We start from the raw sequence: 27,551 nt of genomic DNA, 5'->3' as shown, positions 1-27,551 counted from the left end.
TACTGGAGGTCCCATCATTCCTGGAGGTCCTGGAGATCCGGGGTCACCCTAGAAGAAGTCAAGAGTTAGTGCTCCTTAAAAGAAAGATAACTGCAATATTCCTAGTCTTCAGCATACCAAAGTTGTCTTCTCTCCCTACTTCCCATCCGGATATAAATGGGTCCACACTCTCTTTTCCCAGGAGGCATATAATCACCACCTTGCTATTACAGGTAATCTTGCACTTACGACCACAATTGAAGCTCAGAATTTATTTTGCTAAGTGAGAAGTTTGTTGTGAGTTTTGCCTTGTTTTACGACTTTCCTTGCCACATTTGTTAAGTGAATCACTGCAGCTCTTCAGTCAGTGACACGGTTGTTAAGTGAACCTGGCTTCTCCCCATTGACTTTGCTTGCCAGAAGGTCACAAAAGGGGATCATGTGACCCCAGAATACTGCAACCGTCATAACTATGAACCAGTTGCCAAGCATCCAAATGTACTACGGGGATGCTGCAACATTCATAAGTGAAAAATGGTCATAAGTAACTTTTTTCAGTGCTGCTGTAAGTTTGAACGGTCACTAAGTGAACTGTTTTTAAGTTGAAGACTATTTGTATTCTCAAGGAGGTGAAGGTCAGCTGATGCCAAACTTTCTTAATGGTTCGCTTTTCAATCCTAAAGAGCCAGCAGTGACTGTAGAATGCAACCTATTGCTAGGGGATGATTGTTCATGTGAATGTTGTAAGAAAGGCTAGTGTAATTTGCTACTGGGACACACATTCTTACCCGTGACCCTGGTTTTCCATCTTTTCCATCTTGTCCCTCCAGGCCAGATGGACCCTAAAAATAAACTTAGATTACATGTGCATTCTTTCTTTGAACTGCCAAGAGGAAGAAAAAAAAATCCAAGTGCAACGGTCAATGCTTTATGTTTATTTAATGCACTATACATATTAAGACAGCTTAATGTGCTGAAGTTTGGTTTATGGATGGATATCTTTAAGCCGGAACATTTTAACCATAGTTGTTAAGATGAAAATAAATGAGCCACACACAGTGATGTCTCACTGTAATGATCTGGTATGATGATCAAGCATAGTTTGTAATTGATAGCCCTATAGAATCAGAAATTATGTTTGGATGTAGACTTGCAAAATATCCTTGATGCTAAATTGGACGCTGTGTAATGGGGAAAATAGTGCACTACAGTTAGAACTGGAAACCCACACCTGAAAATTGCTGCAATATCAGCCTCTGAAGCTAAATGGAAAGTGAATATTGTCAAACAAATTTACGTAATATTCTGCTTGTTACGGTGTCATTTGCTTGTTGTGCAAATCACAGCTAAAGAATCTAAATGGATGGCTGTGTAAGCCATGGCTTTTAGCGAGATCTAATTTAAACAAGTGCCCTTTTCTAAGCCTTTTCATAAAATTGGTTCATTTGGAAAAGGGCGAACAGACTCCTTCTAATCTTTACCTATGGCAGTCTTGCAAGGGGGTTGATATGTTGAAACAAGACAACAAAACAAACTCTTGTGCTCTTAGTACAAAAGTACATCTGGGGAAGCAGGACATTTTGAATACAGGGTGCACATCATAAATATTTTATGGAAGGAGCCATAGTTTCTGTTACAAAAATAATAAAGCATCTTCTTGCTCCTTGCTCCCCAGTCTTTGTCCCCACCCGGTGCCGCAGTGGATGGAACGTTTAAATCTTTTACTTTCCAACTTCAAGTTGCCACAGTTTCCTTGTTTTAGAATGGGTGATGAGGAGATACACTTGAGTTTAATTTGGTAGTTTAAGAACAGAATGAGATGAGTGTCAGGATTCCGGCAGTTCCCCCCATTTAAATCATGAGTCTCGAGCCAAACTTCCAAAACTTCAAAAGGATTTATTGGGAGTTAAGATGTCCGGCACTGCCTGGGTGTAGCCAACTCTGAGGCACATCATTCATTGTCACCCTTGACCCTGGTTTTCCCCCACCCCCTGGGTGTACCGTAATTCATATTCTCCAATGGGACACATCCATAGCCCAGAGTCATCAATCATGCTCTCCAGTTAGAATTTTGCGCTGCAGAAACTTCAGTCACCTAGTTACTATCTTTGAAAACTATGTATGGAATTGTGTTTCACTTTCCAAGCTGCCTCACTGCTTCCCCTTCCCTTTCTGTTGGCAACTCTAAAAAGACCAGAGAAATATTTTATGAGTTGACAATGAGTTGGCTTCAGCATCTGAAAGGGACTTCTTAGGGTGGACACAGGAAAACTGTACTGCTGATTTTACACCATGGGTGAAACCTGCTGTTTTGTCACCTTCATTGTAGGGTGATTTAGACCAGGGGTTCCCAACTTCAGGACCACAGCCCACTAGTGGGTCATGAGCTGTTTGCAACCGGGCCACGGAAACGGCAGACGTGTGCACATGCATTCCCACTTGCCCGAGCAACGGGGGAGCGTGTGCATTCATGCTCCACTTGCATGAGTGGTGATCACACATGCACGCCACTCGGGCAAATGGACCTGTGTGCATGCATGACTGCCAGGCACTCACGCAGTACCATCTCCTTTCCCATCTCCCCCTCACACACACACACCGTTGATCCGCAAAGGTTGTCTGATTTAGACCATTGGGTCTTCAGCCTACTTACCTGCAGTCCAGGTTGCCCTGGAGGCCCAGGGGGACCAGCCATGCCAGGAGTCCCACGCATCCCTTCGCTGCCCTGCGGAAAACAGAGGAGAGAAGCCCTTGCAATGATTCTGCTGCTGTTGGCTGCCATGGAGAAGAAGAGTAAAGGAGAAGAAGCCAAGGAGAGGACACAGCTTGGGCTGGGGAGAAATGCGATTAGATTCCCATGCGTCTTCCTTTCCATCGCATTTACAGGCGGTCCTCGACTTACAACAGTTCACTTAGCAACCATTCAAACTTACAATGGCACTGATAAAAATGACTGGTGACCGTTTTCTGACTTGCCACCTTTGTAGCATCCCCATGATCACGTGATCAAAATTCAGAAGCCCGGCTTCTGAAACTGATTCATACTTATGACCGTGGCTGTGTCCCAAGGTCACATGATTCCCCCTTGGCCACCTTCGGACAAGTAAAGTCAGTGGGGAAGCCAGGTTCACTTCACAGCAGGGTTACTAACTTAACAACCCCTTAAGGGCTGTGGCAAGAAAGGCTGTAAAAGGGGACAAACCTCACTTCACAAACGCCTCACTTAATAACAGGAATGTTGGACTCAATTGTGGTTGTAAGTTGAGGACTACTTGTATTAAATGCTTATGTTGCCCCATCTCCTCTAGGCTTCCTCTTAGCTTCCTTTGCTGGAAAATGTCCCCATTCCCCGGATGACAGAAAGCTGATCTGCTTCTGGGGGAAGTGAGAATTATGCTTTGCCAGCCCTCCCCAGAGGAAGGTCCCCCATTTGAACACCACAACGTACAATCTTTCTTAAACCCAAATGGGGCTTTTTTAAAAAAGGCAGCTGGACTTTTCTTGTGTTTTTTTCCCCCCCCCTGAAAACATTTCGCTTCTCATCCAATAAGCTTTTTCAGTTCTGAAGAAGCTTCCTGGATGAGAATCGAAATGTTTTCAAAGGGGAAAAAAAAAAAACTTAGAAAATCGAGCTGCCTTTTGAAAAAAAAAAAAAAAAAGCACCTTGAGGACAACTATGACCTATAACGATGATGAGGACAAGTATGACCTATAACGACAACTATGGCCTATAACGATGATTGAAAATCTCCATAGACAAAAACCCTTCTTAAATTAGGCTCAAGGTTTACTTCCCTTCAACGTGCCTCTTCCTGTTTCCCAAGAGCCAAACAAAATCTCCAGGCTGCAATCCTGAGAAAACGCAGCAGATGTCAGTAAAAGCCAGCAATTGGCAGGCTCCCCTCCCTCTCCCACTTCTCCTAATCTCTTCCCTGTTGCAACCCAACGGCTATTTTTCTCTTGGCATCCTCAAAGGGGCTCCTTTCCAGATCCACGCTTCCAATGCCTTCTCCATCCAGCCTTCTATCTGCAGAAAGTATTCCCATGACCTGTAATACATAGATAAAACTCTCTGCCTTTAATAGTATGTGTCTACTACAAATCCCTGTGGAAACTCCTCCTTTGAGCAAAAAAACCCCAGTTCCCCCCTTGCTCTTCTGAAGGTTGTTCATCCATGGTCTTGTTGGACAGAGAGCCAGCTAGCTGAAGTAGGAGTGTGAGAATTTGTAGCTCTGGGGGAAGAAGGGTCTTCATTTACCCCCCAACTGCTTGCCTAGAAGATGGAAAATGTGAGTGGATGAGACAATTCATGCCTTCTTACTCTCCCGCCTCTGAAATATCTCATGGCTGTGTCTCTTGGTTCCTGTACCTAGTGGGAAGGCAGCACAGGCAGTCCTTGAGTTATGACCAGAATTGGGACCAGAATTTCCACTCCCAAGAAAGGTCCATCATGCCCATTTTTTTTGTCATGGCTGTTAAGAGAATCACTGTAGTTAAGTGAATCACAGGGTTATTAAGCAAATCTGGTTTTCCCCATGGACTTCACTTGTTGGAAGCCAGATGGGAAGGCCACAAATGGGGAATCATGAAATTCTGGGACACTACAATCTTCATAAATACATGCCAGTTGCCAAGCGTTTGGATTTTGATCAAATGCTACGATGGTTGTAAGTGTGAGGAATAATCATAAGTCACTTTTTTTTCAGTGCCATTGAAACTTTGAATGGTTGCTAAATGGATGGTTGCAGGTTTAGGATTAGCTAAACTAGTGGAGACAAAGTCTTTATGTCTCCCTTGGTTGCTCCTTCTGTTCAGCTCTAAGTAATATTAAAGGACTGCAAGAGCAGCATTTTAGATGTGGAGTTTGGGGAAAGAAAATATAACCTCCAAGAGAATCTCAGGAACAAAAGATGGACTAGCATCTGGAGTGCTGCTCTTGCAGAGATCAAGTTGCCTGAAGATAGAGGAAGGGGAAGGGAGATATAGAGTCAATGCTGTCATTATCCCAATTTTGCCTGCAGATAAGTGCAGATTCTGCAGAAGGAGAAAGGAAGGGATGAACGAGGAAGGAGGAAGTCATGCTGCTTTCTGTAGCAACAGTCCTGCAATTGGTATAAAATATCAAGGCCAGCAGGGAAGTTGACCTTCATATTTTGTTTCTTTTGGCCTTGTTCTTCCAGTTTGGAAGCCAGAACCCACCCCTCTTCTTCAAGCCCAGGAGACCGGAAGAATCCCTTTTCCCCAGCAGTTTATAACAGCACTAAGGCTGCATTTGGGTTAACCACACGGATTTCCATGCATTCTTTCCCTCTGTCAATATTTCTGCAGCTGCAAAAAAATCATCCAGGAAAATCAGTTGTAATAGAATTGTTTTCACTTTAGGTGTATGGTTTTGTATGCGACTTTCCCTTTTATATTTTTTAGAAACACACTGCATCCATGTTTTTATACAGAAGTATCATTTCAGCTCAACTACCCCTTAATACATATAATCTTCTTGATGCATCTTTCTTGAACAACTTCTTTGTGTGAATGAAAATGCCAAGAAAAACGGGGTGTTCATTAGCTGGTGCAATTTTGCTCCCATTGAAATCGGATGGCAGGTATGTTTACAGCCTTCCCGCTTCTTGCAAAATTGCTCCTGCTTCGTTTATCTTCCCTCCCCTCAAGATTTGGCTTTGGTCACTCACCTTTTCGGCTGGAGGTCCTTGAGGTCCAGGAGGCCCTGCTTTTCCTGGAAAACCTGGAGGACCCTGAAAAAGACACCAGCAATGATTTCAGAACACTAAATATGCTACATTAGTAAGAAAAGATCTATTCAGTCTAAGTGTGGAATTTTGTAATAGGACAAGCAGGGATTCTGCAATATGTCTAAATGACTTGAATTAGGTTACTATACATTTCTGTAGCCTATCATAGAGAGGGGCAGAAGCTCTGCAAAAATCAAAACTCCCCCACTAATTTTACTCATTATTTAACTTTGGAGCTTCTGAGATTTTAGTCGGATCAGGTGCTTCATGGTAGTATGAGATTTTGATGTGAGGCTATGCGTTGTGGTGAAAAGAATGCTCATGCTGGCCTCTGAATGGAAAATGGGTTGATGTTTTGTCCTAGTAGGCCGAGGGGAGGCCCCAGCTGAGATTTTCCACCCCAAGTAGCAGTCAGGAAGTGAGAAAAGCGGGCAAAAAGTTGTGTGGTTCTGTGATGAACTGATGAAGTTCTCACAGATAGTGTCTTTGGTTGGCTTTAAGCAGAATTTTTTTATGCTGAAGTTCTCCAGCTATGCTGGATTACCAATTTCCATCCTGTCAGGTCCAAACCATATCTGGATGGCATCAGATTGGAAAAAGGTGATTGGAAGCTTGTGGAAAGTTAATTTTCCATTTCTGTACTGCCAGAGAAAGGTCTGGGATGTTTGTTTTTTGAGCTTAGTTGTTTTCTTGAAGATGCATCATTACCCACAGAATAACAGAGTAACAGAGTTGGAAGAGACCTTGCAGGTCTTCTAGTCCAACCCCCTGCATTTCAGACAAATGATTCTTAAACACCTCCAGTGTTGGAGCACCCACAACTTCTGGAGCCAAGTTGTTCCATTGATTAATTGTTCTAATTGTCAGTGTTCTGATGCTACCTAATTGGATCATGCAAGAAAACAACCAAGCTCAGAGAGCACCAAGGAGCCCAAAGTTCAACTCTGGGCTATAAATATTCTCTTCTATTAGTACATTGGTTTTTCTCATGCTAGTACTGCTTTTCTTCTTAAACAGATTTCTCTTGGGGATTTTATCCCTAAAGAGAATCTTAATTAATGTGATTGGAATCTATTGGAAGAGGCGCTGTGACTCTTTACTTATGGCCATGCGCTGTTTCAATTCACAGACATTTTGCAAGTGATTGTCTAAGGAGACCCAACACTCCAGGACAAAATATTTTAGGATGTACCAAACTTACCGGTGCCCCTGGAAAACCAGGCTGGCCTTGAAAACCCTGTGAATAAAATAAATGTAGATTAATACCCAGCAATGCCCAAGATAGATAGGCAAAATAGCCCCCCTGATGCAAGCAGTGCTGATCTGAAAAAGCTAAGTCGAGTAAAACCAGATTAGCATTTTGGACGGGAGACCACAGAGAAATCTTGGGGCAGATGACTATACTGGGAAGAGGAAAAAAAGCTCTCAGAAGGAGGCAAGGACAAAAAACTACTGTATTGGATTTCTGTATTATTTATTCAGGTGGCATTAAGCTTTTAAAGGACTTCCTTACTTCCCTCTTGGAAGTTTGAGACAGACCCAAGACCCCAAGATCATCGGCTGGGAACATCCAAGGCTGGCAGACTGTTCACAGAGCAAGTAAAGTGCCAATGATTGGTGGACAATGGACAATGGGAGGGCCAGGAGGGGAAATGGGAAAGTTTTCTTAACGCTGTTTGCACAAAAACTGGAGTTTCTATTTCTGTGCCCATTTGGGATTTTCGGTAAAGTCTTTATTTATTTTCAGTAAACTTTGAGTAAAACTTTAAGAGTTCAGTAAACTCTTGGTTAAAAGAATGTCCCAGGAGTTTCTCTTACTGTCTAACCAGTAGGTAGGACAGTTGACATAAAACAGACAGAATTTTGACCGCACTAGCCCTTTTCAACCATGCCATGCAACCACTCCTACCAGCACTCCAGATTAAGCCTCTAGCAGAGGCTGGAGGAAACAACACTCAAAGCAGTGAGGCACAGGGACACTATTGCAGTGCCCGAAGAGAAGGACAGCCTCCCTCTCTCCGGGGATAACCTGTGGGCACATTGCCCCACGTGGTGGCCACTTCCAGAGTGGAACACTCCTGGCCCAGAATAGCTTACCTGGTCTCCTTTTTCCCCTGAGCTGCCTGGCAACCCTCTTTCTCCTCTGGGACCCTGATGCAAGGAAAGAATAACATGGGTGTTGTTTGCTTAGAGTTGTTGCACTGCAGGCTTGAACTTCTCCCTGGGCTGGTTAGCCTGAATCTGGCAGGCTTAGATGATGACTGAATGAAAGCTGGAACCTTTGTCCCTGACATGCTCCTTCTCAATTGGCAGAGCAGCTTTGAATCCAGAGAACCCTTCAAATAATCTAAGCCCTCACCACTAGCCTGGTATGATAAACTCCAGAGTCAGGTTCACCTCCTTAGTGAGAACTATGACCCAGATCATATATAAAGTACACAAAATAGATTCCCTTCCTGCATTCTCAAACATGCTAACAAGTATATGTATCTATCTATCTATCTATCTATCTATCTATCTATCTATCTATCTATCTATCATCTATCTATCTATCTATCTATCTATCTATCTATCTATCTCTATCTCTATCTCTATCTCTATCTCTATCTCTATCTCTATCATCTATCATCTATCATCTATCTATCTATCTTTATCTATCTATCTATCTATCTATCTATCTATCTCTATCTCTATCATCTATCTATCTATCTATCTATCTATCTATCTATCTATCTATCTATCTATCTATCTATCTATCTCTAAGGAGATCACAAAAGCTTACCCTGTTGACTCAACCTCTGATACCCAACCTTTGATACCGTTCCTTCTTTTCTGACTGCTGACTGTTTTTAGATTGGAAACTCCTCAAAACATAAATAACAAGGCTTGCTGCAGCTCAGTTGTTTTCAGAGGCAATGGAAGCCTCAAGATTTCCTGCACTACAGTCGTGCTGTATACAGTGAGCTGATAAGCTTACCGAGGGTCCTATGGGTCCTATCGGTCCGTCTACGCCAGGGGGTCCCTGGAGAGCAAAAGGAGACATTCCATCAGCAGCATTCCTAGAAATTAAGAATACTCCTAGTGGAGGATGGAAGGGAGGAGATAAGCTCTTTGAGTTGACAATTGTTGATCTAACAATAATGGCTTCAGAGAATAAGACAGTTTAAAAAGAACGAGTACACGCTTCCATAAACCTGTTTATTATTTTTATTTACTAAATTGCAGACTTAATAAATATAATCTAATATATAAATAAAAATTACGAGAGCCTTGACATCATTTGTGAGAGTGGGTGTAGGATTTATGTCATCGTTAATGAACAGATAGTTATGCCTTACTGAGATACTCGTAAAATTGTTTACATGCAAGAGGCTCCAAAATTGATCTGTAAAATCTTGCCAGAGAAGTTTTGAAAGTCCCGTTTTTTTTAAACCCCAAAGAACCATACTCAGTTGTTGTAGGTTGTTTTTTCCTCTGACTTACATGCTGGCAGGAGATGGTGGATGCTGTGGCAAACACTCCTAAAAGGGGTCAGGCTTGGAAAGGTTAATCTACAGCCATTTGAGCAAGATGGTCTTGGGAATTAGAACACTTTCACATGACCAGCCCTTGGGTCTCTCAACCCATCAGTCTATTTCAGTAGAGAATGAGCTCATGGTGGGTCTCCTGATTCTTGATGATGTAGTCCTACCTAGTCCCTACCTTCCCTTCCTTTCAGTTTTCCCACACATATTGTAGCTCAGATGAAATGAATGGGTGGCAAAGGATGTTAATTAGCTCCTTTAAGTATCTGTTTTTTTCTGGGTAATTTGGAAGGAACAATTCTCCTTTTCTTTGGCAGGGGAGACATTGGCATGCAAGGTGCCACCCTGTGAGCTTTCTTCTTCTCCATAACTTGGTTTGGACTGAATTTGAGATTATCTTTCCTGGTTGGTTAGATTCACAGAGAGTGACTACCATAGAATCCTAGAACATAGGGCTGGAAGGGATCCTTGGAGATCTTTTCTAGTCCAACAACCTGCTCATGGCAGGAGATCTTATACCACCCCAGGCAGATGATTATCCAGTCTATCTTTGAAAGCTTCCAGTGACGGAGCACCCACAATTCTAGGAGGCAAACTATTCCATTGATTCATTGTTCTCACTGTCAGAAAATGTCCCTGTGGTTCTAGATTGGATCTCTCTTTAATGATCTTCCACCCATTGCTTCTTTGTCCTGCCTCCAGGTGCTTTGGAGAATAAGTCAATCCCCTCTTCTCTGTGACAGTCCCTCAAGTACTGAAATACAGCTATCATGTCATGAAATTCCTTATTCATAGAAAAGATAAAGGAGAATACATCAACATTTTATGGAATCACCGGCTTTTGGTCAGAATGTTGTTTGATAACTAGGAAATCTGCTTCAGCTTAGACAGTGTTTGTCAATCTCGGCAGCCTGAAGATATGGGGGCTTCAACTCCCAGAATTCCCCAGCGAGTTGAAATCCACACGTTTCCAAGGTATCGTTGTTAAGAAATGCACCACTAAAACCAGGGCTCCCTCTTGGCTTAGCAATGCCCTTAAAGTACGGCAGCTTACCTCACCAAGGTATTTTATATTTACCTAACTTAATATGAATCTTAATGCATTTCTTGCCCTTTCATATTCCTACTTTCAGGCTGATTTATAGCAATGTTAAACAGTTAAAGCCATAAATTAAAATACTTTTTAAAAATGCGGATGTAACTACTACAGAATAAAATGTGTACCAATGATATTTTAAAAGGCCTTTGAGGATATAACTTGCAGCTGTAAAGATAGGGGAGAGAGCTTTGTAAAAACGAGAAGAGGGTTATAAGCAGGGGTGGGATTCTACCAGTTCGGACTGGTTCGGTAGAACCGGTTGTTATGATTCTGCGCAGTTTGGAGAACCGGTAAATCGCGCCCTTGGCTGGCCCCGCCCCTTCCTGCCCACCCCACTCACCCCGCCAAGTCATTCCTCATCTCGCCCGCCATTGCTAACCTGCCTTTGCCCACCATTGCTGCCTGCTTTCCACCGCGGCCCTGATCTCCTGGGCCAGCCTAGGCCGCTGCGCTCTCGCTCCCCCCCATCCGCGGGCTTGCCTGGCTTGCTTTGCCATGACCTCACTAGCTAGCTGCCTCCCCCCCACTGCAAGGCCATGGCTGTGCTGGCTGGGAAAGAAGGGAACGTTCTCCTTCTCCCCCCGGCCGCGAAGAAGCAAGCCACACCCACAAATTAAGCCACACCCACAGAACCAGTTGTTAAAAAATTTGAATTCCACTCCTGGTTATACGAAAAAAAAAAAAAAAAAGGATCTTCTTCCCCAGCCACAATTCCAAGGATGAGCTCCGAAAAGATTACAGGAAAGGACATTTAAGATAAAACCTCTTCCAGTTACTTACCGATTCCCCTTTCTCTCCTGAGGGTCCAACATAGCCCCGTTCCCCTTTGGCACCCTAACGGTAAGCAAATACATAAACATGAAAAGGGAATATTGTCAGCAGTGCTATAAGAGCAAACCTCTCCCTCCATTCAACCATTTCTAATTCTCAGAGACTCCACAGATCACGTCTCTGCAGTTTTCTTGATTCAAGTTTTTCGGAAATAATTTGCACTGGGTTTGCCATTCTCTCTGTTTCCTAGGGGTAAGAGGAACCGCTTGGCTCAAGGTCACCCAGTTGTCTTTGTGGCCAAAGTGGGACTAGAACTCACCGTCTCCCATTTCTAACCTGGTGCCTTTATCCCTACACTTAAACTAGCAATTAACAGCAGCCAAAGCAAGTGAGCACTGCAGTAAAACAAGAATTCCCTCTTTCTTCCATTCTTCTAATAAAATAATAAAAGTTCTGCAAATATTTTTTTTTAATAAAAGGTCAAACATAATATGGCAAACTCTGCTTTTGAAACCAATGTTTTAAATTTCCAACTGTTGATTCTAAAAATGGTGAAAAATTTAACACACATGATAAAATCTGAATATTTTACGCTTTCCCCTCCATGCAATAGAAACCCAGTAGGGCTTTAAGAAGGCACACTGTATTCTAAAGAGAATCATATGAGAAGAAGAGAAATATGAGCAAACTTTGGATCAGAAAAAATGTCTTTGAATTTTTTTTTTCCTACAAGGCAATTCTGCTCCACTGTGGGTAATTGATGAACACCCAACATCTTCCTTGGGTTTCAGAAAATGGTTTTTGGGTGGCACTAGGTTCCTTCTTAAGTCCCAAAAGCAAGGCATTATGTAGCCATTCAGCCCATCTCTTTGGCATGAGTTAGAAGACCCAGGTCCAGGCCCATCGGCAGCCATGGAAGTCCATCGATCATCTTCTGTCTGTCTGTCTGTCTGTCTTTTTTTGTTAAATAATTTTTTTTATTTTTCAATATAAACATACATGTTTTGTGGGCATTGCATTGACTGGGTGAAGTCTTTTTTAAGTAACAGTAACAATAATAATAGAAATAGCTTTGTGTAATTCTAATCTTCCACAACTCCAACAATGCTATCTGTCTCTGTCTATCTATCTATCTATCTATCTATCTATCTATCTATCTATCTATCTATCTATCTATCTATCTATCTATCTATCTATCTACCCTGTTTCACCAACAATATGGCCTCCCCCAATAGGAAGTCCCAGTATGTTTTATAGGCATGAAATGAAATTAAGCCCCTCCCCCAAATTAAGGCCTATATTAAAACATGTGAAATGGGGAGAATGGTGGTGGGGCTTGCCGTTAGGAAGTACTTTTGTTGCACACCGGATATGGTGCTGCCTGCGTTGACCCTGATACAAAGTGCCCCACCAACGCCGAGGTCAACATCCAAGCCGTCACTGCCCGCCTGCCCGAAGATGCAAGGGGGATTAAGTCACCCGAAAAGACGGCCTAGCCATTTTTCGGGCTCAAAAAAAATAAGACCCGGCCTTATTATATGAGAAACACGGTATCTATCTATCTATCTATCTATCTATCTATCTATCTATCTATCTATCTATCTATCTATCTATTTATCTATCTATCATGTATCTATCTATGTATCTATCTATCTATCTATCTATCTATCTATCTATCTATCTATCTATCTATCTATCATCTATCTATCTATCTATCTATCTATCTATTATCTATCTATCTATCTATCTATCTATCTATCTATCTATCTATCATCTATCTATCATCTATCTATCTATCTATCTATCTATCTATCTATCTATCTATCTATCAAGTATCTATCTATCTATCATCTATCTATCTATCTATCTATCTATCTATCTATCTATCTATCTATCTATCTATCTATCTATCTATCATCTATCTATCATGAATCTATCTGTCTATCATGTATCTATCTATCTATCTATCTATCTATCTATCTATCTATCTATCTATCTATCTATCTATCTATCTATCTATCTATCTATCTATCTATCTATCTATCTATCTATCTATCTATCTATCTATCTATCTATCTATCTATCTATCTATCTATCTATCTATCTATCTATCTATCTATCTATCTATCTATCTATCTAATTTATACGCTGCCCATCTCACTCTGCAAACTGACTCTCAGTGGACCTAATTACACTTAAAATAATAAATATAAAAATATTAGATACAAAGATGAGAAACGCAAGGCAAGATCGGCATGGGGGTGCCCTCCTCTTCCCTGTCAGTCCACCAGCCACCTCCAGTATGGAGCGCTCCCATCAGCACCTAAGCCAAATAGCAGAGGCGGATGGCGAAACCTTTCTGAGTGCCAAAAGGGTCATTACTGCTTAGCTGAATTGCCCTCACAGGACTGTGGCAGTGGGGAGAAATTAGAAGAGACAGTACAAGGCACACACCCCCTTGAGATCCAGGAGAAAGAAGGGCTACAAAGGAAGGTCATACTCACAGGGAGCCCAGGTGGTCCAACTGATCCAGGATATCCAGGCTGACCTGGAGGACCCTAAAGAGAAGAACATTGAAAACATCTCAATGCAGGCTACTACTGAAGCTTCAAGTTAACCTGGCAGGACCAGCTCTCTATGGCATCCACGCAGTTCCATTTGGATGTTTAGGTAGATGCTCGAACACGGCAGGCAAGCCTTCCTTTTCTCATTTAACCCCTCCTGCAATATGCAGCAGAATCCATGTCCTTGTGCTCAAGTTACTTGAACATGGAGTGGTGGCCCTTCTTGGCATCTTGTCAAATCCTCAGTCAGAATAATTAAATGGGTGGACAGCCGTTCTTTTTTACTGCAACCTTGCAGGTCAAGTGAGGATTCCAACTAGATTAGAATTTCTTAGATTTAGATCAGATGATATCTAGAATTTCTTAGATTAAAACTGCAATCATGGAACTAAGGCAAGGTTTTTCAACCTTGGCCACTTTAAGATGTATGGGCTTCAACTCCAGAATTCCCCAGATAGCAATAGCAGACTTATATATTGCTTCACAGTGCTTTAGAGCCCCCTCTAAGCCATTTACAGAGTCAGCCAATTGCCCCCAACAATTTGGCTCCTCATTTTTCCGAGCTCGGAAGGATGGAAGGCTGAGTCAACCTTGAGTCTGGTGAGATTTGAACTGCCTAATTGCAGGCAAGCAGGCAGGCAGCAGAAGTAGCCTGCAGTACTGCATTCTAACCACTGCACCACCACGGCTCAAGCCAGGAAGAGAAACTAGTGGGAAGTGGAAGAGAAGCTGGAGCCAAGATTGAGAAACATCAAACTAAGGGGGGCAGGGGGATATATATATGTATGTATGTATGTATGTATGTATGTATGTATGTATGTATGTATGTATGTATAATATTCTTAAGTTTTCGCAGGTACTTACATGTATGGCATTCAGCTTTGTTCGGGTATTTTCCCACGTCATTGTAGTTGTGCTTTTAAAGTTGTAGCAATGTTTCGGCAGAATCTCATCTGCCATCATTAGGCTTCTGTATTGTGTTCGTCTGTCGTCCAGACAAACACACTACAGAAGCCTGATGATGGCAGATGAGATTCTGCCGAAACTATGTGTGTGTGTGTGTGTGTGTGTGTGTGTGTGTGTGTGTGTGTGTATCACTGTAGAATGGAAAGGGGAGCCTTGGATGCATGAAACCTCTCTAGGTCTGTACACTGGGTAGCTACTATGTTCAGATGACAGGCTGAACTAAATCAGCCAGAAAGTTGCTGGCTACTTTGATGCAACACAATCGGCTTTTATTTCAGGGGAGTTGAGGGCAGTTGGGGGTCCCACTCAGCTCATAGTTCCTACTGTGCAAACCCTAAACAGGTTAATTCAGTAATAAGCTTAAGCATGCTAAGATATTCTGTAGACCTTTTCTGACTTACCTGGCCTTGCCTCCCTATCATTAAGCAGACAAAAACCATCACTTTAAATCACAGTTAACTCTTTGTGGACAATCAGGCATTTTGATAGCACGCAGCAAGTGCTTTTACAAAATAACTTCTATTTTGAATGTGGCCAGTTACAATGATGAGGAGATGTTCTTCCCCCACCCATTTAAATGTCCTCCCTTCTACTATTCCCTGTCATCCTCGTTTGATTTTTTTCCTCTAGGCAGAGAGGGAGAATATTGTCACTTCCATGGCATCTTCAGAGGAGATAAATGCCTCTAGAGTTCTCCATTTACTTGTTACTGCAAATTAGAAGAATCTATTTAATGCACTTAAATCAGAGATAGAAGAGGCCCAACAACAGCTGGATGCTCATGGACACAGCCTCTAATTATAGATTTTCCAGATCTGATATCATCTGTTTGTGGTTGATTACAAACGAAACACTCTTCAGGTTCTGTCATTGCTTTAAAAAAATGTATGGGGCATTCTAGCTCCTGCCTCAAGTCATCTGTAACTTGTTATTTCAGGCATTTGGAGTCATGATCACACCAAAATGTTCTCCATCAATCTCAACTGCACCCATCCATGAGGCTTGTCATCAGTCTTCTAAGCTGTGCAATCGAAGGGAATTCAGACCTGTCTTTCCCAACCTAGCATCTTGCAGACAAGTTGCTGTCCCAATCGATCTGTAGAGAGCCATGCATAGCTCAAGGCTTCTCTGAAATTATCAGTTGGATCCAACACTCACTGGTTCTCCCTTGGATCCAGGGAATCCAGCTGTCCCACGTTCACCTTGGAGTCCCTTCGGGAAGAAAAAGATACCAGGCATGTTTCATGTTGTCTGCCCTCCCCCATTTAACTGAACCACGGTTGCGAAGGTGGCCTCTCTAGCTATGTACCTGGGAACAGGCTGGGAACAGATGGAGAATAAGTTATAGAAATAGGAATACAGCATAAGTATCGAGTAGTCTTGAGGTAGTCACCACTTCTTTAATTAACCACTGGTGCCAGGAAAGCTACCATCAGCATCTGGAACACAGTTTTCCATAGCTTTTTCTAGGCTTACAGATCAATAGAATGCACACAGATTTGATGGGTTAGACATCCGAATAGCCAGGTTTTAGAAGGGCAGTGTTTGCAGCAGAAATTCTGGGCACACATGACATTGCTAATTGAGACAAGGAACAATCAAAATGGGTTTGGATCATGATCTGGGTAATATCTAGAGGACAGAAGATTCACAAATGTTCTCTCTCTCTCTCTCTCTCTCTCTCTCTCTCTCACACACACACACACACACATGTACACACTTACATTTTGTTCCAAATACAGGTAGTCCTCGCTTAATGACCAAAATTGGAACTCCATTCCTAAGTGCTGCAGTCGCTAAGCAAAACATCACATGATTGCACTTACAATTTTATTTTCGCCATCTCTATTAACTCTGCTAATCACAAGCTGGTTGGGAAGCATCTGAATGGCAATCATGTGACTGCAGGATGCTGCAATGGTCATTAATGTGAGGATTGGCTATAAAGCTATTTCTTACAGCACTGTAATATTGAATGGGCATTATAGTTGGTAAGCGAGGACCACCTGTATAAGGTCTTAATTGTCCCATGGAGACATATCCCAATCCCCACAAAGCACTATTGGAAACACATTGCTAGATGAAAAGAATTAACTCTATTTGGATTTCTTTTCTATGATCTAGGAAAAGCTTTCTCTGAGTATTCAAGACAGCATGTGGTGCAGAAAAAAAATCAGCAAGTTTTTAAGTACACACATCTAAATTCCAAGGCAAAGTGAGTGGTGTTATGTGGCTGTCACATTTCCTGCATTGGCATCTTGGAAGCTCTAGAGAAGATGAAATCATTATCAAATCATTTCACTGTTTTTTTTTCTCTTTACTACTTACACAAGAACTATTGAATCTGATTAGATTCCACTTCAGTCTCCATTACTGATCCTGGCCAAACATTTAAATTAAAGTCACAATTCAGCCATGATTCATAATTCAATGGGAACTGGTGACTAGTTCCCACAGAAAATAATGAACATCTTAGGTCGCAATCCTGTGCAAAAATCCTTAGAGAAATCTATCTATTTATCTATCTATCTATCTATCTATCTATCTATCTATCTATCTATCTATCTATCTATCTATCTATCATCTATCCCTCCCCCCATCAAAGATAGATAGATTGTGCTGGTCTTTGATTTAGATAGATGATCTTCCTTCCTTCCTTCCTTCCTTCCTTCCTTCCTTCCTTCCTTCCTTCCTTCCTTCCTTCCTTCCTCCCTCCCCTCCCCTCCCTCCTCCCTCCCTCCCTCCCTCCCTCCCTCCTCCCTCTCTTTCTTTCTTTCTTTCTTTCTTTCTTTCTTTCTTTCTTTCTTTCTTTCTTTCTTTCTTTCTTTCTTTCTTTCTTATGCTGTCATTCTAATATTGTAACTGCCCAATCACTAATTCAGCTCCTTCCTCTGTGATCATGTCAGGATCATGAGGAAAATACATGAAGCCCCACCAGGAGGACAGAAGTAGAAAATGGCCTGTAATGTAGGATCAGGTTTCGACTGAAGATATGAAAGTTAGCAAAAATAGATTGATCTAAGAGAAAATGAAACATAAAAAAAAATGATCCACAATGTTCTTTCCTTAGCACAGAGGTCTTCAAACTTGACAGCTTTACGACTTCTGGACTTCACCTCCCAGAATTCCTCCTCCAGTCATGTTAGTTCAGGAATTCTGGGAGTTGAAGTCCACAAGTCTTAAATTTCCAACTTTGAAGACCCTTGCCTTAGCAAATATACATTTTTATGTTGAGCAAAAGGCTGAAGAAGGCAGAATATCTTCAGGGTGGGTCAAAAGACACAACTATGCTTCATATGTAAAATATATATATATATATATGGGCCTTTGATTGCATATTTATGACCTGAAGTTTTGACCTCACCCTATTGACATATCTGAAAGAGAATTATATTTTGATAATTCTCCCCTCCTTTTTCTCATGTTGCTTCATCATCCTGGATACTGTTCAGTTTGGTCCAAAGCCTGGGACTGGATTCACGAGGAGATTCAGCAATTCATGCCATAAGTTCATTGTAGGATAAAATTGTTGTATTAGGGAGGAATGGGGCTTTGTTTTATCAGGGCATCCAATAATATATTCCTAAAATGCTTCTAGAATATGTTTTTTCATTGTGTAGCAGTTGAAGGGAAGGAGGCAATCACTTTTTACTAACTTAAGTTGGTTTTTTTCCTGCACCGCAATTATGAAATACTGTTTTTACAAAGGCTGCCTACAGATGTCTTTTCTGTTTTTATATTCTGATGTGCCAATTATAAAGGGAAGATTTGAGGACTGAGACTGTTTTTCTTACTTGCAGATAGTCAAACTAGGAAAAATGGACAATCTTTCTACCTGCAGGGCCAAGTTAGAAAAAAAAGGACTTATACTTATCTTGCTAAAACCATTGTCAAATGAAGCATTTTGGCCAACATTGTATTCATTTCCCTTTGTGCTCTGAGTCCATCCGTGAAAGGCTTCAGTTCAATTTCCTCATCTATAGACCCAAAGAGATTCTGAATTTTCTTACTAAATGCAAATACTAGCCCAGTTTGGCATCTCCCCTAAGAACGCCTGGTGACTAGGAGAGAAAGTAATGCTCCCAGTTGACACTGGTTGCTTGTAGGACCTCGCTTGTGCATTCATCCAATCAATGGGGATGTCTCCAGAGACTCTTTAGTATCCAAAAGTCCCACATCACAAGCATCTCTCAACTGTAATTTCTTGCTAAGTGGAGAAAGACCTACACAACCTATAATACAAGAATGAATCTCCATTAATTACACCCCACACAAATGTTGGAGGCTTTCATGAACCATTGCAGGGTAGAGTTAGTTGAGGTTACATGGTGATGGCTTTTATTGGATGTACTCTTGACACCAGACAGTGACAGGGCCACATCACGGAGCGATTAATCACACAGACTGGGAGTTACAGTGTCATTAGTGAGATGAAAATCAGGAATTAATGAATGGTGGTGATGGTCAGGTGAGGATACAATGATGTTTCAAGAGCTGGAAGCACAACTCACAGACATGACAAGGGAGGCTCTTTAGTTTAGGAAAAGTGACAGCTTCTTCTCAAGTCCACAGATTCTTTCTCAGGTATGTATTTGAACCTGGGTCCAACTGCTTCCTCTGAAGGGATTCAGCTCAGCAGGTATTCATGACCAGAGTCTAATTGATAAGCTAAGCCCTGAGGGGAAAATTGTGTGTTGGAATCTACTTGATATGAAATATCTCTGGGGAGAAATATCAGCTGTCTAGAAATAATCAGTCTACTCACTGCCTGATAAATAGTTCCAAACCCAGAATATCCCATCACAAATTGGGATTGTGGAGTCTTCTGGTGTGCTTTTCTGAAGGAAGGCTGAGGAAGGATCTTGTCTGAGAGCTTACCCTTAAAGGGGAATTCTCTAGATCAAGTGAACCCCCTGTTGCCTATGGAACTAGATAGTTTCCTATCGCAATTGATCGTTGGAAGGGAAAGTTCTGACTGAAAGAAAAGTTCTAGATAGCATAGCATCCCTGAGCTAGGAGAAGGACTGAGGAAGAGCTACAGACCAGGTGGCAGCACATGGGAGAATAGGCTGGCTGAGATATTAGACCCAGAACCTGGAGAAGAAGGGAGGAAGTAGGATGAGAAGCCAAACAAACAGCAGCAACACAGGACTGCACAGAGCGCGTGCTTTATCGGTTCTTACAGGTAATCCAGGTGGGCCAGTCATTCCCGGAAAACCTGGGGGCCCCTACAGGAAGAAACAGGGAGGTCATCACTCAGTCATCACATTGGCTGGACTAGGGAAAGCAGGCAAACAAAGGAGCTTTCGTTGAAGACAAGGCCAATCCTTCGCAACATATTATGCATTTCTGCTTAATTCAAGTGTAAACTTCCAAGTTCTATTGCTCCAAATAGCTGCCAAGAGAACAAACAGTGGCCCACCCTTCCCTTTATGGGTGTAGGTGTGGATGAGCAAAGAGGACATTTGTTGGACCAGAATTAGCTGGGCTCTTGGTGAAGAGCAAGATAGCAGCCACCCAACTGAACACTGTCCAGTTGTAGAAGCATCCCCTGAGGGGGAAGGCTGGCCTTAAGTGGCTTTACATTCCATGTTTCTTAGACAGGCATCAGATTATGCCAATACATGATGCTGCAGTGGGTAAAGGCTTAAGGGAAAGATCTAAGCAGAAATTGGCTCAAAGGATATACTTACAGTTGGTCCAGGTGGGCCTGGAGAGCCTCGTAAGCCTGGTGGGCCCTAAGGAGAAGCCAAGACAAAATTCATTTCTGAATTCAAGGAAACTGCAATACCATCCTGGCTCCTTGATCTCTCCAGGGGCTTTACCTGCTCACCCCTCTGTCCAGGATAGCCAGGGCTTCCAGGATGTCCTCCAGCACAATCAGGATCATTGTTATCAGACTGGAAGAGAAGACAAGATGACTCAAGTGGTTAAGGATCTGCAACAGTTTCAAAACCCAAGATGGACTCTGCTGGATGAAAGCTCCATTTCTGCCATAGTAATTCTAGTGGTCACTGTTTCCTGACAGATTTCTATCTCTTCCTGGGCTTCTGCTCACTCTAAAGCTTTCCAAAAGACCAAACCTAAATATTATTTAAGATTAAATATTGAGAATGAAGCACTCTCCCACTTAGTAAATTGCCTCCATCCAAATCTGGATTTCCACCCACGCCAGTACCTATGAACATCCATTTGAGTTTGTTTCAAGCAAACAACAAGAAATCTCATTTAATTGACTGCTGGATAGCCATGGATTGAGACTGGGAATTACTAGGGATAAAATTCCATGAATTTTATTCCATGGATAAAATTATTTATTCCATGAATAAAATTCCAAGGAGCCAAATGAGGGTTTTTTTTTTGTTTTTTTTTGGGGGGGGGGGGCGGAACAATCTTTGGTGGAACCAAATGTCAGAACCCCGGACTGATTGCATGAATGAACAGGAGTTTAGAACCCTCCATGTCCCTTGGCCCATGGTAAATGGTGTGAGTGAATTTTTCAGGGCTGCTTTGTGTATTTACATGCCTTGTTGGGCACAGACACACTATTTCTAGACTTAGAGCTATTCTGAAGGCCAGACTAGATGCCACATCGGGAGATTATTAGGTAGCCAACCATTGTTTTTCTTAAATGGAAAATGCGCTTGCAGGCTCCTAGACTGCAATAGCACTCAAAACTCTTGCCTAACGGAGTCACATAGAGAAAGAAATATTTCAACCCCCAGCGCCCCACCCCCACCCCAATTCCATGATATTTCTCTAATATCACCAGCCAACAGCAATGGTGGTAATGGTAAAAACGAAATCAAGATGGCGGCTGCAATCGCACCATTGAAGTCCTATGGGAAATTTTAAAGAAGAGCAGGGCTCCGTCCGTCTGTCATCTATAATCTATTATATTTAAGAACTGCTCATCTCTCTCACCCAGAGAGACTCTGGGTGGTGTATAATAAAATATTAGAAGCATAAAAACAGTAATTGCAAGAGGGGATGGCTTCAGGGCACTAAACAGACCCAAGGCTGCATGCTCCTCTGAGAGCTTGAGAGCACTTTGTCAAGAGGTCTGTGAGGGGGAGTGTTCCATGCAGGAGGGGTGGCAATGGTCTAGAACAGGGGTCTCCAACCTTGGCCACTTTAAGACTTGTGGACTTCAACTCCCAGAATTCCTCCACCAGCTTTTCTGGCTGAGGAACTCTGGGAGTTGAAGTCCACAAGTCTTAAAGTTGCCAAGGTTGGACACCCCTGCTGTAAACGAATGGTTATAAGTCAAGGACTAGCATATTAGCATATTTATCATAGTTTCTTTTCCCCACATTTATTCCATTTATCTCTGTATGTAATTTAACAATATCAAGTAGTCTAGTAACAAAGAAACATCAGTTCCAATCTTTACATTTTGAGAATCTATATCCTAGATAATTTATTACTTCAAATGCCATTATATTACACCACATTACCTTGCAGAAGCCCCTTTCTTAACTCTAATCTATCCATTATCTTTATGTCTCTTGATTAAACAATCTCTTTTCATTTTTGTACAATTTCCATATCTCCTTGTTTCCTGGTCCTTTCTCTTATTGTTTCTTTTTTGCCTTCATTTTTCCCCTCCATTTCTTGCTCCAGTTTTTATCCCCTCCCTCTTTAAAATTTCCCTCTGTAATCCCCTTTTCTGCTATTTTCATATTCTTTGGCTTTCAAAAGATTTCCCTTTTTAATTGCCTCCTCAAATATCCAAGTTTTAATTCCTATTCTTTTTCTCTTTTGCTTTAATATTCATTGCTCCCTTTGTTCATTGAAGCTGGCATCTTCTTTAATTCTTCATACTCCAAAATTGCCATTTCTAATTATTGTAAAGCTAGGTAGTAATGTCTCACCTCTTTCATGTAACATTTCTTTAATGTTTCTTAATTCCATTTTTAGTTCCAAAAAAAGTTCTGCCATTTTTAAACACTTCTTTTATATTTTCTTTATCCCTTTCTTTAGTCTTTAAATCCAAACCAATTGTCCAGTAATTTAATTTAACCAGTGTCTTTGATGTTTATTTCCAACTATGAACTTCCATTAAATCCTCTTTAAGTTTTTTCCAAGTTCATCAAACAGTCCAGTGTCCATAAGTTTAAATTTATGCCAAATCACCAAACAATCCCAGAGTAATTTCTTCACGTTTCTTTCTTTTATTTTGATATTCTGTATTTTCAACTTTCACTTTCCAGGGTTTCTATTTTATTGAAACAAAGTTTCTCTTATTTTGTATCAAATTCCACTTTTGAAAGAACCAGGCATTTTTAAAGAGTCACTAAAATTTTTCTTTTACCATTTGATGGCGCTGTCTGTTATGTCCAAGTTCCACCCCCCCACACTTACTTTTCTCTCATTAGGGCTTTTAAGTCCAATTAACAATTACTGTTTTTTTTTTTTTTGCACATTCAAGTCCAGCTTTTATTTTTGCCTATTTAGTGCCAAAATCATTTATTTATCCAATTTAAACACGTTTTTTCTTCTGGCTTCCTCCTTGAATTTAGCTCCTTTCAAAGTTCAAAGCCACTTTCAGCTGTCAATTTTTCCCCACTTTTTCTGGTCGCCGCTTTTACTATCTTTCTTTCTTAAGGTTTCTTTTTAGCTTAATTCTGGGGTACCTTAGTGTCCATATGTTAACTAGTTTGCCTGGTCTCCACACTGCCGACTTCTTCTCTGCTTCAGCATGATCTTAATCCCGAATGGCTTCCCATCTTCAGTGCAGCCATTAAAGACTGCCGCTTACTCCTGTCTTCAAGGGGAGTAGGCCAAGCCAGGGAGGGGAGATGCGGCTCCCCTTGACCCCGCTGGCAGTCTCCCCCTCTTTCCCCACCCCTCCGAGGTAGATCCAGTCCCGTTTGGGACCCTCCGACAAGGTAAACATACATTGAGGCCGTGCACAATCACGGTCTCTAATCCGTTGTTGATGGAAGCACTACCAGAAGCCTCCAAGATAGCTTCTCTTCCTGACTGGGTGGGACAGAATGATGTGATGAGGTAAAGATGGTTCCATAGGTAACCTAGCCCCATGCCATGTAGGGCTTTGAATCACCAACACCTTGAATTGGCCCAAGAAACAGAGCAACTTGTGCAATAGAGATGTTACATGCACTGTTCTTTGGGTGCCCAAGATTGTCCGTGCCATCACATTCTGTACCAGCTGAAGCTTCTGGATACTTTTCAAGGGTAGTGCAGAACATATTGAGATGAGTGGCCTAGCAGGAGGCCTCCCTGCCTAGGGAAGCGTGTAACTGGTGCACAGTACAAAATGGAGCAAAGGTCCTCCTATCATGACGGCCACCTGCTCTTTGTGACTCCAGGAGGGCATCATGCAGTTAATCTTGCAGTTGTAGCCTTGACATTTTTTGACTGCAGACACTTCTGCCACCAGCTCCAGCTGGATTGGAAATTTTTAAATATTCATAGGGAAATCAACCATAGAATATCAACTCAGTAATAACTTTGGACAATTTGGCATTTTTTAATTTATTAATGACTGCTAACAAACTCTGGAGTGTCCTGAACTTAGAGATCCACCAAATCCCCGTTTGGAGACACCTGGTCCACAAATGTTCCTGAGTACTGGGACTAAACAAAACAAATAAGCCTTTTGAACAGCTGTTTTATCTTTTTAATTCTTTTATAGAAAAACTGTGACTGTTCATACATTTTAAGCATGCTTAGTCGGAATTGTTTGGTGCTTATTTACAGTGTGTTTGTTTCTTTTACTCCACTCAATTATTTGCACAATCCTTGTGCAATACAGGAACAATTGCACCATTTTGAATGCTTTGTGGCAGTTGGGTGATAATTCTTTTTCCCATTTTCCATGGCACAGCTGGCATCAGAAAATATTTTCTGGATTTAGACATTTTCTAGCTGTTTTCTCTCATCTCTAGCAAACCTAGTTCTTGTCACGTAGCTTCAGTGCTCAAACAATGGCTGCATGCACACAATGTGCTCTGTTAGATTAACCCAAGTTTTACAAAACTATTGAACCTTAGATTACTCAAATGATGTGTGTTCATGCAACCCAACTTAGCATGCTGACCAAGTTTGGAAATGTGTGGCCATGTGTGGTTAAGAGGGTTGAATGAACATAGTCACTGAGTGACTATGTTTCACTCTTTAGAGAAAGAGTGAAATGGCTTGGGTCAAGAATATTAAGGCTGTGTTTGGTGTTAAGGACAACTGTACTGTTGGGAAGACAGCTTTCAGTGAAACAACCATCTACTAACCATCATTTCATGATGATGATGGTAATTAAATTTATTATGGCCACTCATTCCAAAAGATTTGGGGCAACTTACAATATCTACTATTTTATGTATTACCAGTAAGTAATAGTTGTTGTCTTTATATACCGATAGCTAGACAAAATAAATAATAATAATTGATGGTATCAACAGAATCAAGAATTAATATAATACCACACTACTATCCAACTTAAGGTCACAACTAAAATACATAACTTCAGAAATGTGAATAGCCAATATCCTTTAAAAAATTCATTGAAATGTTTATTTAGACAGCAGTCCAGTTTTTCCAGAAGAACTACTACTTAAAACAGCTTTGCAAAGGCCCATACAAATGGCTTGTTTTTAGAAAGATCTAATTCCCAATATAATTTTGGTGAGAATTGATTCCTGAGTACAGAAGGTCTCAGTTGTAATGAAACTATTTTAACTTAAGGAGTTTTCAGCTGGTGCCAGTTGGGTCAAATACAGCAGCACATGAGCTCCAAGTCAATTTGCCAAAGAAATAGGTATCCTGTTGTTTTTTGCATATTATTTGGAGAAAAGAAGTGATACTAATTTGTTATGTCTTTATCTTTCCTTTGCAGCCTTATGGATAAATATCTGGCCTAGAGATTTACTCACCTGGGGTTCTTCTGCACGGAACTCAGTGTGGCACTGAAAGTAGAAGAGATGCATCATGAGTTTAATTCCTAGTCCAGAATTTACGGCACACTAAAGTTCTGCAGATGCTAAATTTGCTTGATCAGTGCAGGACTAATTCAATTGAAGAATCCACTCAAGTTTTCTTTTGAGCCTATATATTTTTCAGGATGCCAATAAAGCAATTGGCAACTGATGAGCATGCTCCAGGACCCCTTGTGATCATGGTAAGGTATAAATTGTGGGTCAGGCATTGCACTTAGGCTTGTTCCCCTTTGTGATATATGGCAGCACAGGAGACCTGAATGTATTTATGGAATCACACAAAGAAATTGCTCAGGTCAGTGAACCTGATGGAGATATAGTATCCCCAATTTGCTTCAATTGGTTGGGAAATCTCAATGTGTTAAGTCAAGTCAAGACATCCTTAAGTGGAACTCAACTTCTCACGACTGCTGGAAATATCTAATAGCTCATTTGGCAATGATACAGAAATGCTTTACTACTCTTTTACTGAATATTTTTAAAATTCACAATCTATCATTCAGTATGGGGTTTTGTCATCCTTCCAAACCAAATATCAACCAAACCAAACCTTGAGATCATCCAACTTCAACTGGGAATGCCTCCTGCTATATGAGATCTAAAAGACTATTGTTAGGAATCTGTCCACCAATTAGTTGGGTTGGCAATATATAAACCAGCAATGTATGTTTGTAGCTTTAAGACAAAATCACTGTGTTGATTTATACTATATTCCGATTGGTTGATTGTATTGCAGGTTGCCATAAGAGGGTGCTAGAGATCATGGCTTATTCTCTCTGACATGCTGTATCTCTGACATTCAGTATCTCTGTTGTATTTATGCTGTGCTTATACTTTGATATTTTTGTTTAGTGGAAATGACAAAGGCAACCGGTAAGATTTTGTAATTGGATATTCTTTGGACTGTAAATCATATATGACCTGGACCGTTTATTGGACTGTGCTATTTCTTCAAGTAAACTTTAACTCAATTTAGTGTATCTGAGTGTGGCTGTATAATTATTCATAACTACTCTCATAAACGTTTCCATGTGCATATCCTTGTTACTCAAAGGTTATTCTGTACACATCATAACAACTATGGTGGATTGTATTTCTTTAAGTAACCCACATGTGAATGTTATGACCAGAATATGGATTTGGAGAAAGTGCAAAAGATTTTATAATCTTGCTCAAGAGTACCAAACTTTCACTTGTATGAAAAATAGGTACCAACATACACCTCTAGGTATAGTGATATGAGGGACTTCATGGCACTGAATGAGATTGAGCAGGAAGTGCCAAAAACTTGAAAAGGCTGTCCTCAATTTACAAGTATTCATTTAGTGACCATTCAAAGTTACAATGGCACTTAGAAAAGTGACTTATGATAGTTGTTCACACAACATTGCAGCATCCCCATGGTCACATGATTAAAATTTGGACACTTGGCAACTGGAATGTATTTATGATGGCTGTAGTGTCCCAGGGTCATGTGTTCACCTTTTGCAACATTCTGACGAGCAAAGTCAATGGGGAAGTCAGACTTAACAACTGTACTACTAACTTAACAGTGGCAGTGATTCACTGAAAATGGGGCAAAACTCACTTAACAACTGTCTTGCTTAGCAACAGATGCATCTGGATGACTAAAATTAACCGAGTGGTTGTTTAAAAGTCTTTAAAATGGTATCACTCTTAGAAGATTCGTATTTCAATTCTTAGAAATGGAGATCTGGAACTATGAGAAACAATAAGAAACGCTTGCAGAACAAGAAGATTGGGACAAAGAAGAAGCCATCTTTAATGATCAAATAATTTTAAGTGGGGGGAAAGAGAGTGAAAGGTTTAAGACTAGAAAAAACAGCCAAAAAGAATAATAATAATTTGAAAATAAGTATAAGATTAGAAAGCAACAGAAGAGGGGATTACAGATGAGAGAGTTAGAAGTAGAGAGACGA

At 41.1% G+C, this 27,551-nt stretch overlaps 1 protein-coding gene across 6 annotated transcripts in view; it reads right to left on the bottom strand.

Annotated features, from left to right (window-relative positions):
• Window positions 1-27,551, bottom strand: part of COL16A1 (collagen type XVI alpha 1 chain) — a 234,413-nt gene that overhangs the window by 16,305 nt on the left and 190,557 nt on the right. For 4 of the 6 annotated variants that reach the window (XM_087970506.1, XM_087970509.1, XM_087970508.1 and 1 more), the window contains 14 exons: window positions 25,549-25,581; window positions 20,479-20,553; window positions 20,347-20,391; window positions 19,837-19,881; window positions 15,812-15,865; window positions 13,628-13,681; window positions 11,133-11,186; window positions 8,707-8,751; window positions 7,827-7,880; window positions 6,931-6,966; window positions 5,670-5,732; window positions 2,633-2,704; window positions 768-821; window positions 4-48 (listed from right to left, as the gene is read on the bottom strand). In XM_087970506.1, coding sequence (XP_087826632.1) covers window positions 4-48; window positions 768-821; window positions 2,633-2,704; window positions 5,670-5,732; window positions 6,931-6,966; window positions 7,827-7,880; window positions 8,707-8,751; window positions 11,133-11,186; window positions 13,628-13,681; window positions 15,812-15,865; window positions 19,837-19,881; window positions 20,347-20,391; window positions 20,479-20,553; window positions 25,549-25,581 — 729 coding nt within the window. The remainder of the gene's footprint in view (window positions 1-3; window positions 49-767; window positions 822-2,632; window positions 2,705-5,669; window positions 5,733-6,930; window positions 6,967-7,826; window positions 7,881-8,706; window positions 8,752-11,132; window positions 11,187-13,627; window positions 13,682-15,811; window positions 15,866-19,836; window positions 19,882-20,346; window positions 20,392-20,478; window positions 20,554-25,548; window positions 25,582-27,551) is intronic. The other 2 variants (XM_087970507.1, XM_087970510.1) reach the window with 1 other exon arrangement.

The sequence above is a fragment of the Notechis scutatus genome, chromosome 8, assembly GCF_049901735.1.
Source record: "Notechis scutatus isolate UNSWTSFEM ecotype Mainland chromosome 8, rNotScu1.2, whole genome shotgun sequence".
In the NCBI taxonomy this organism is placed as follows: Eukaryota; Metazoa; Chordata; class Lepidosauria; order Squamata; family Elapidae; genus Notechis; species Notechis scutatus.
This window is presented reverse-complemented; position numbering and strand designations above follow the sequence as displayed.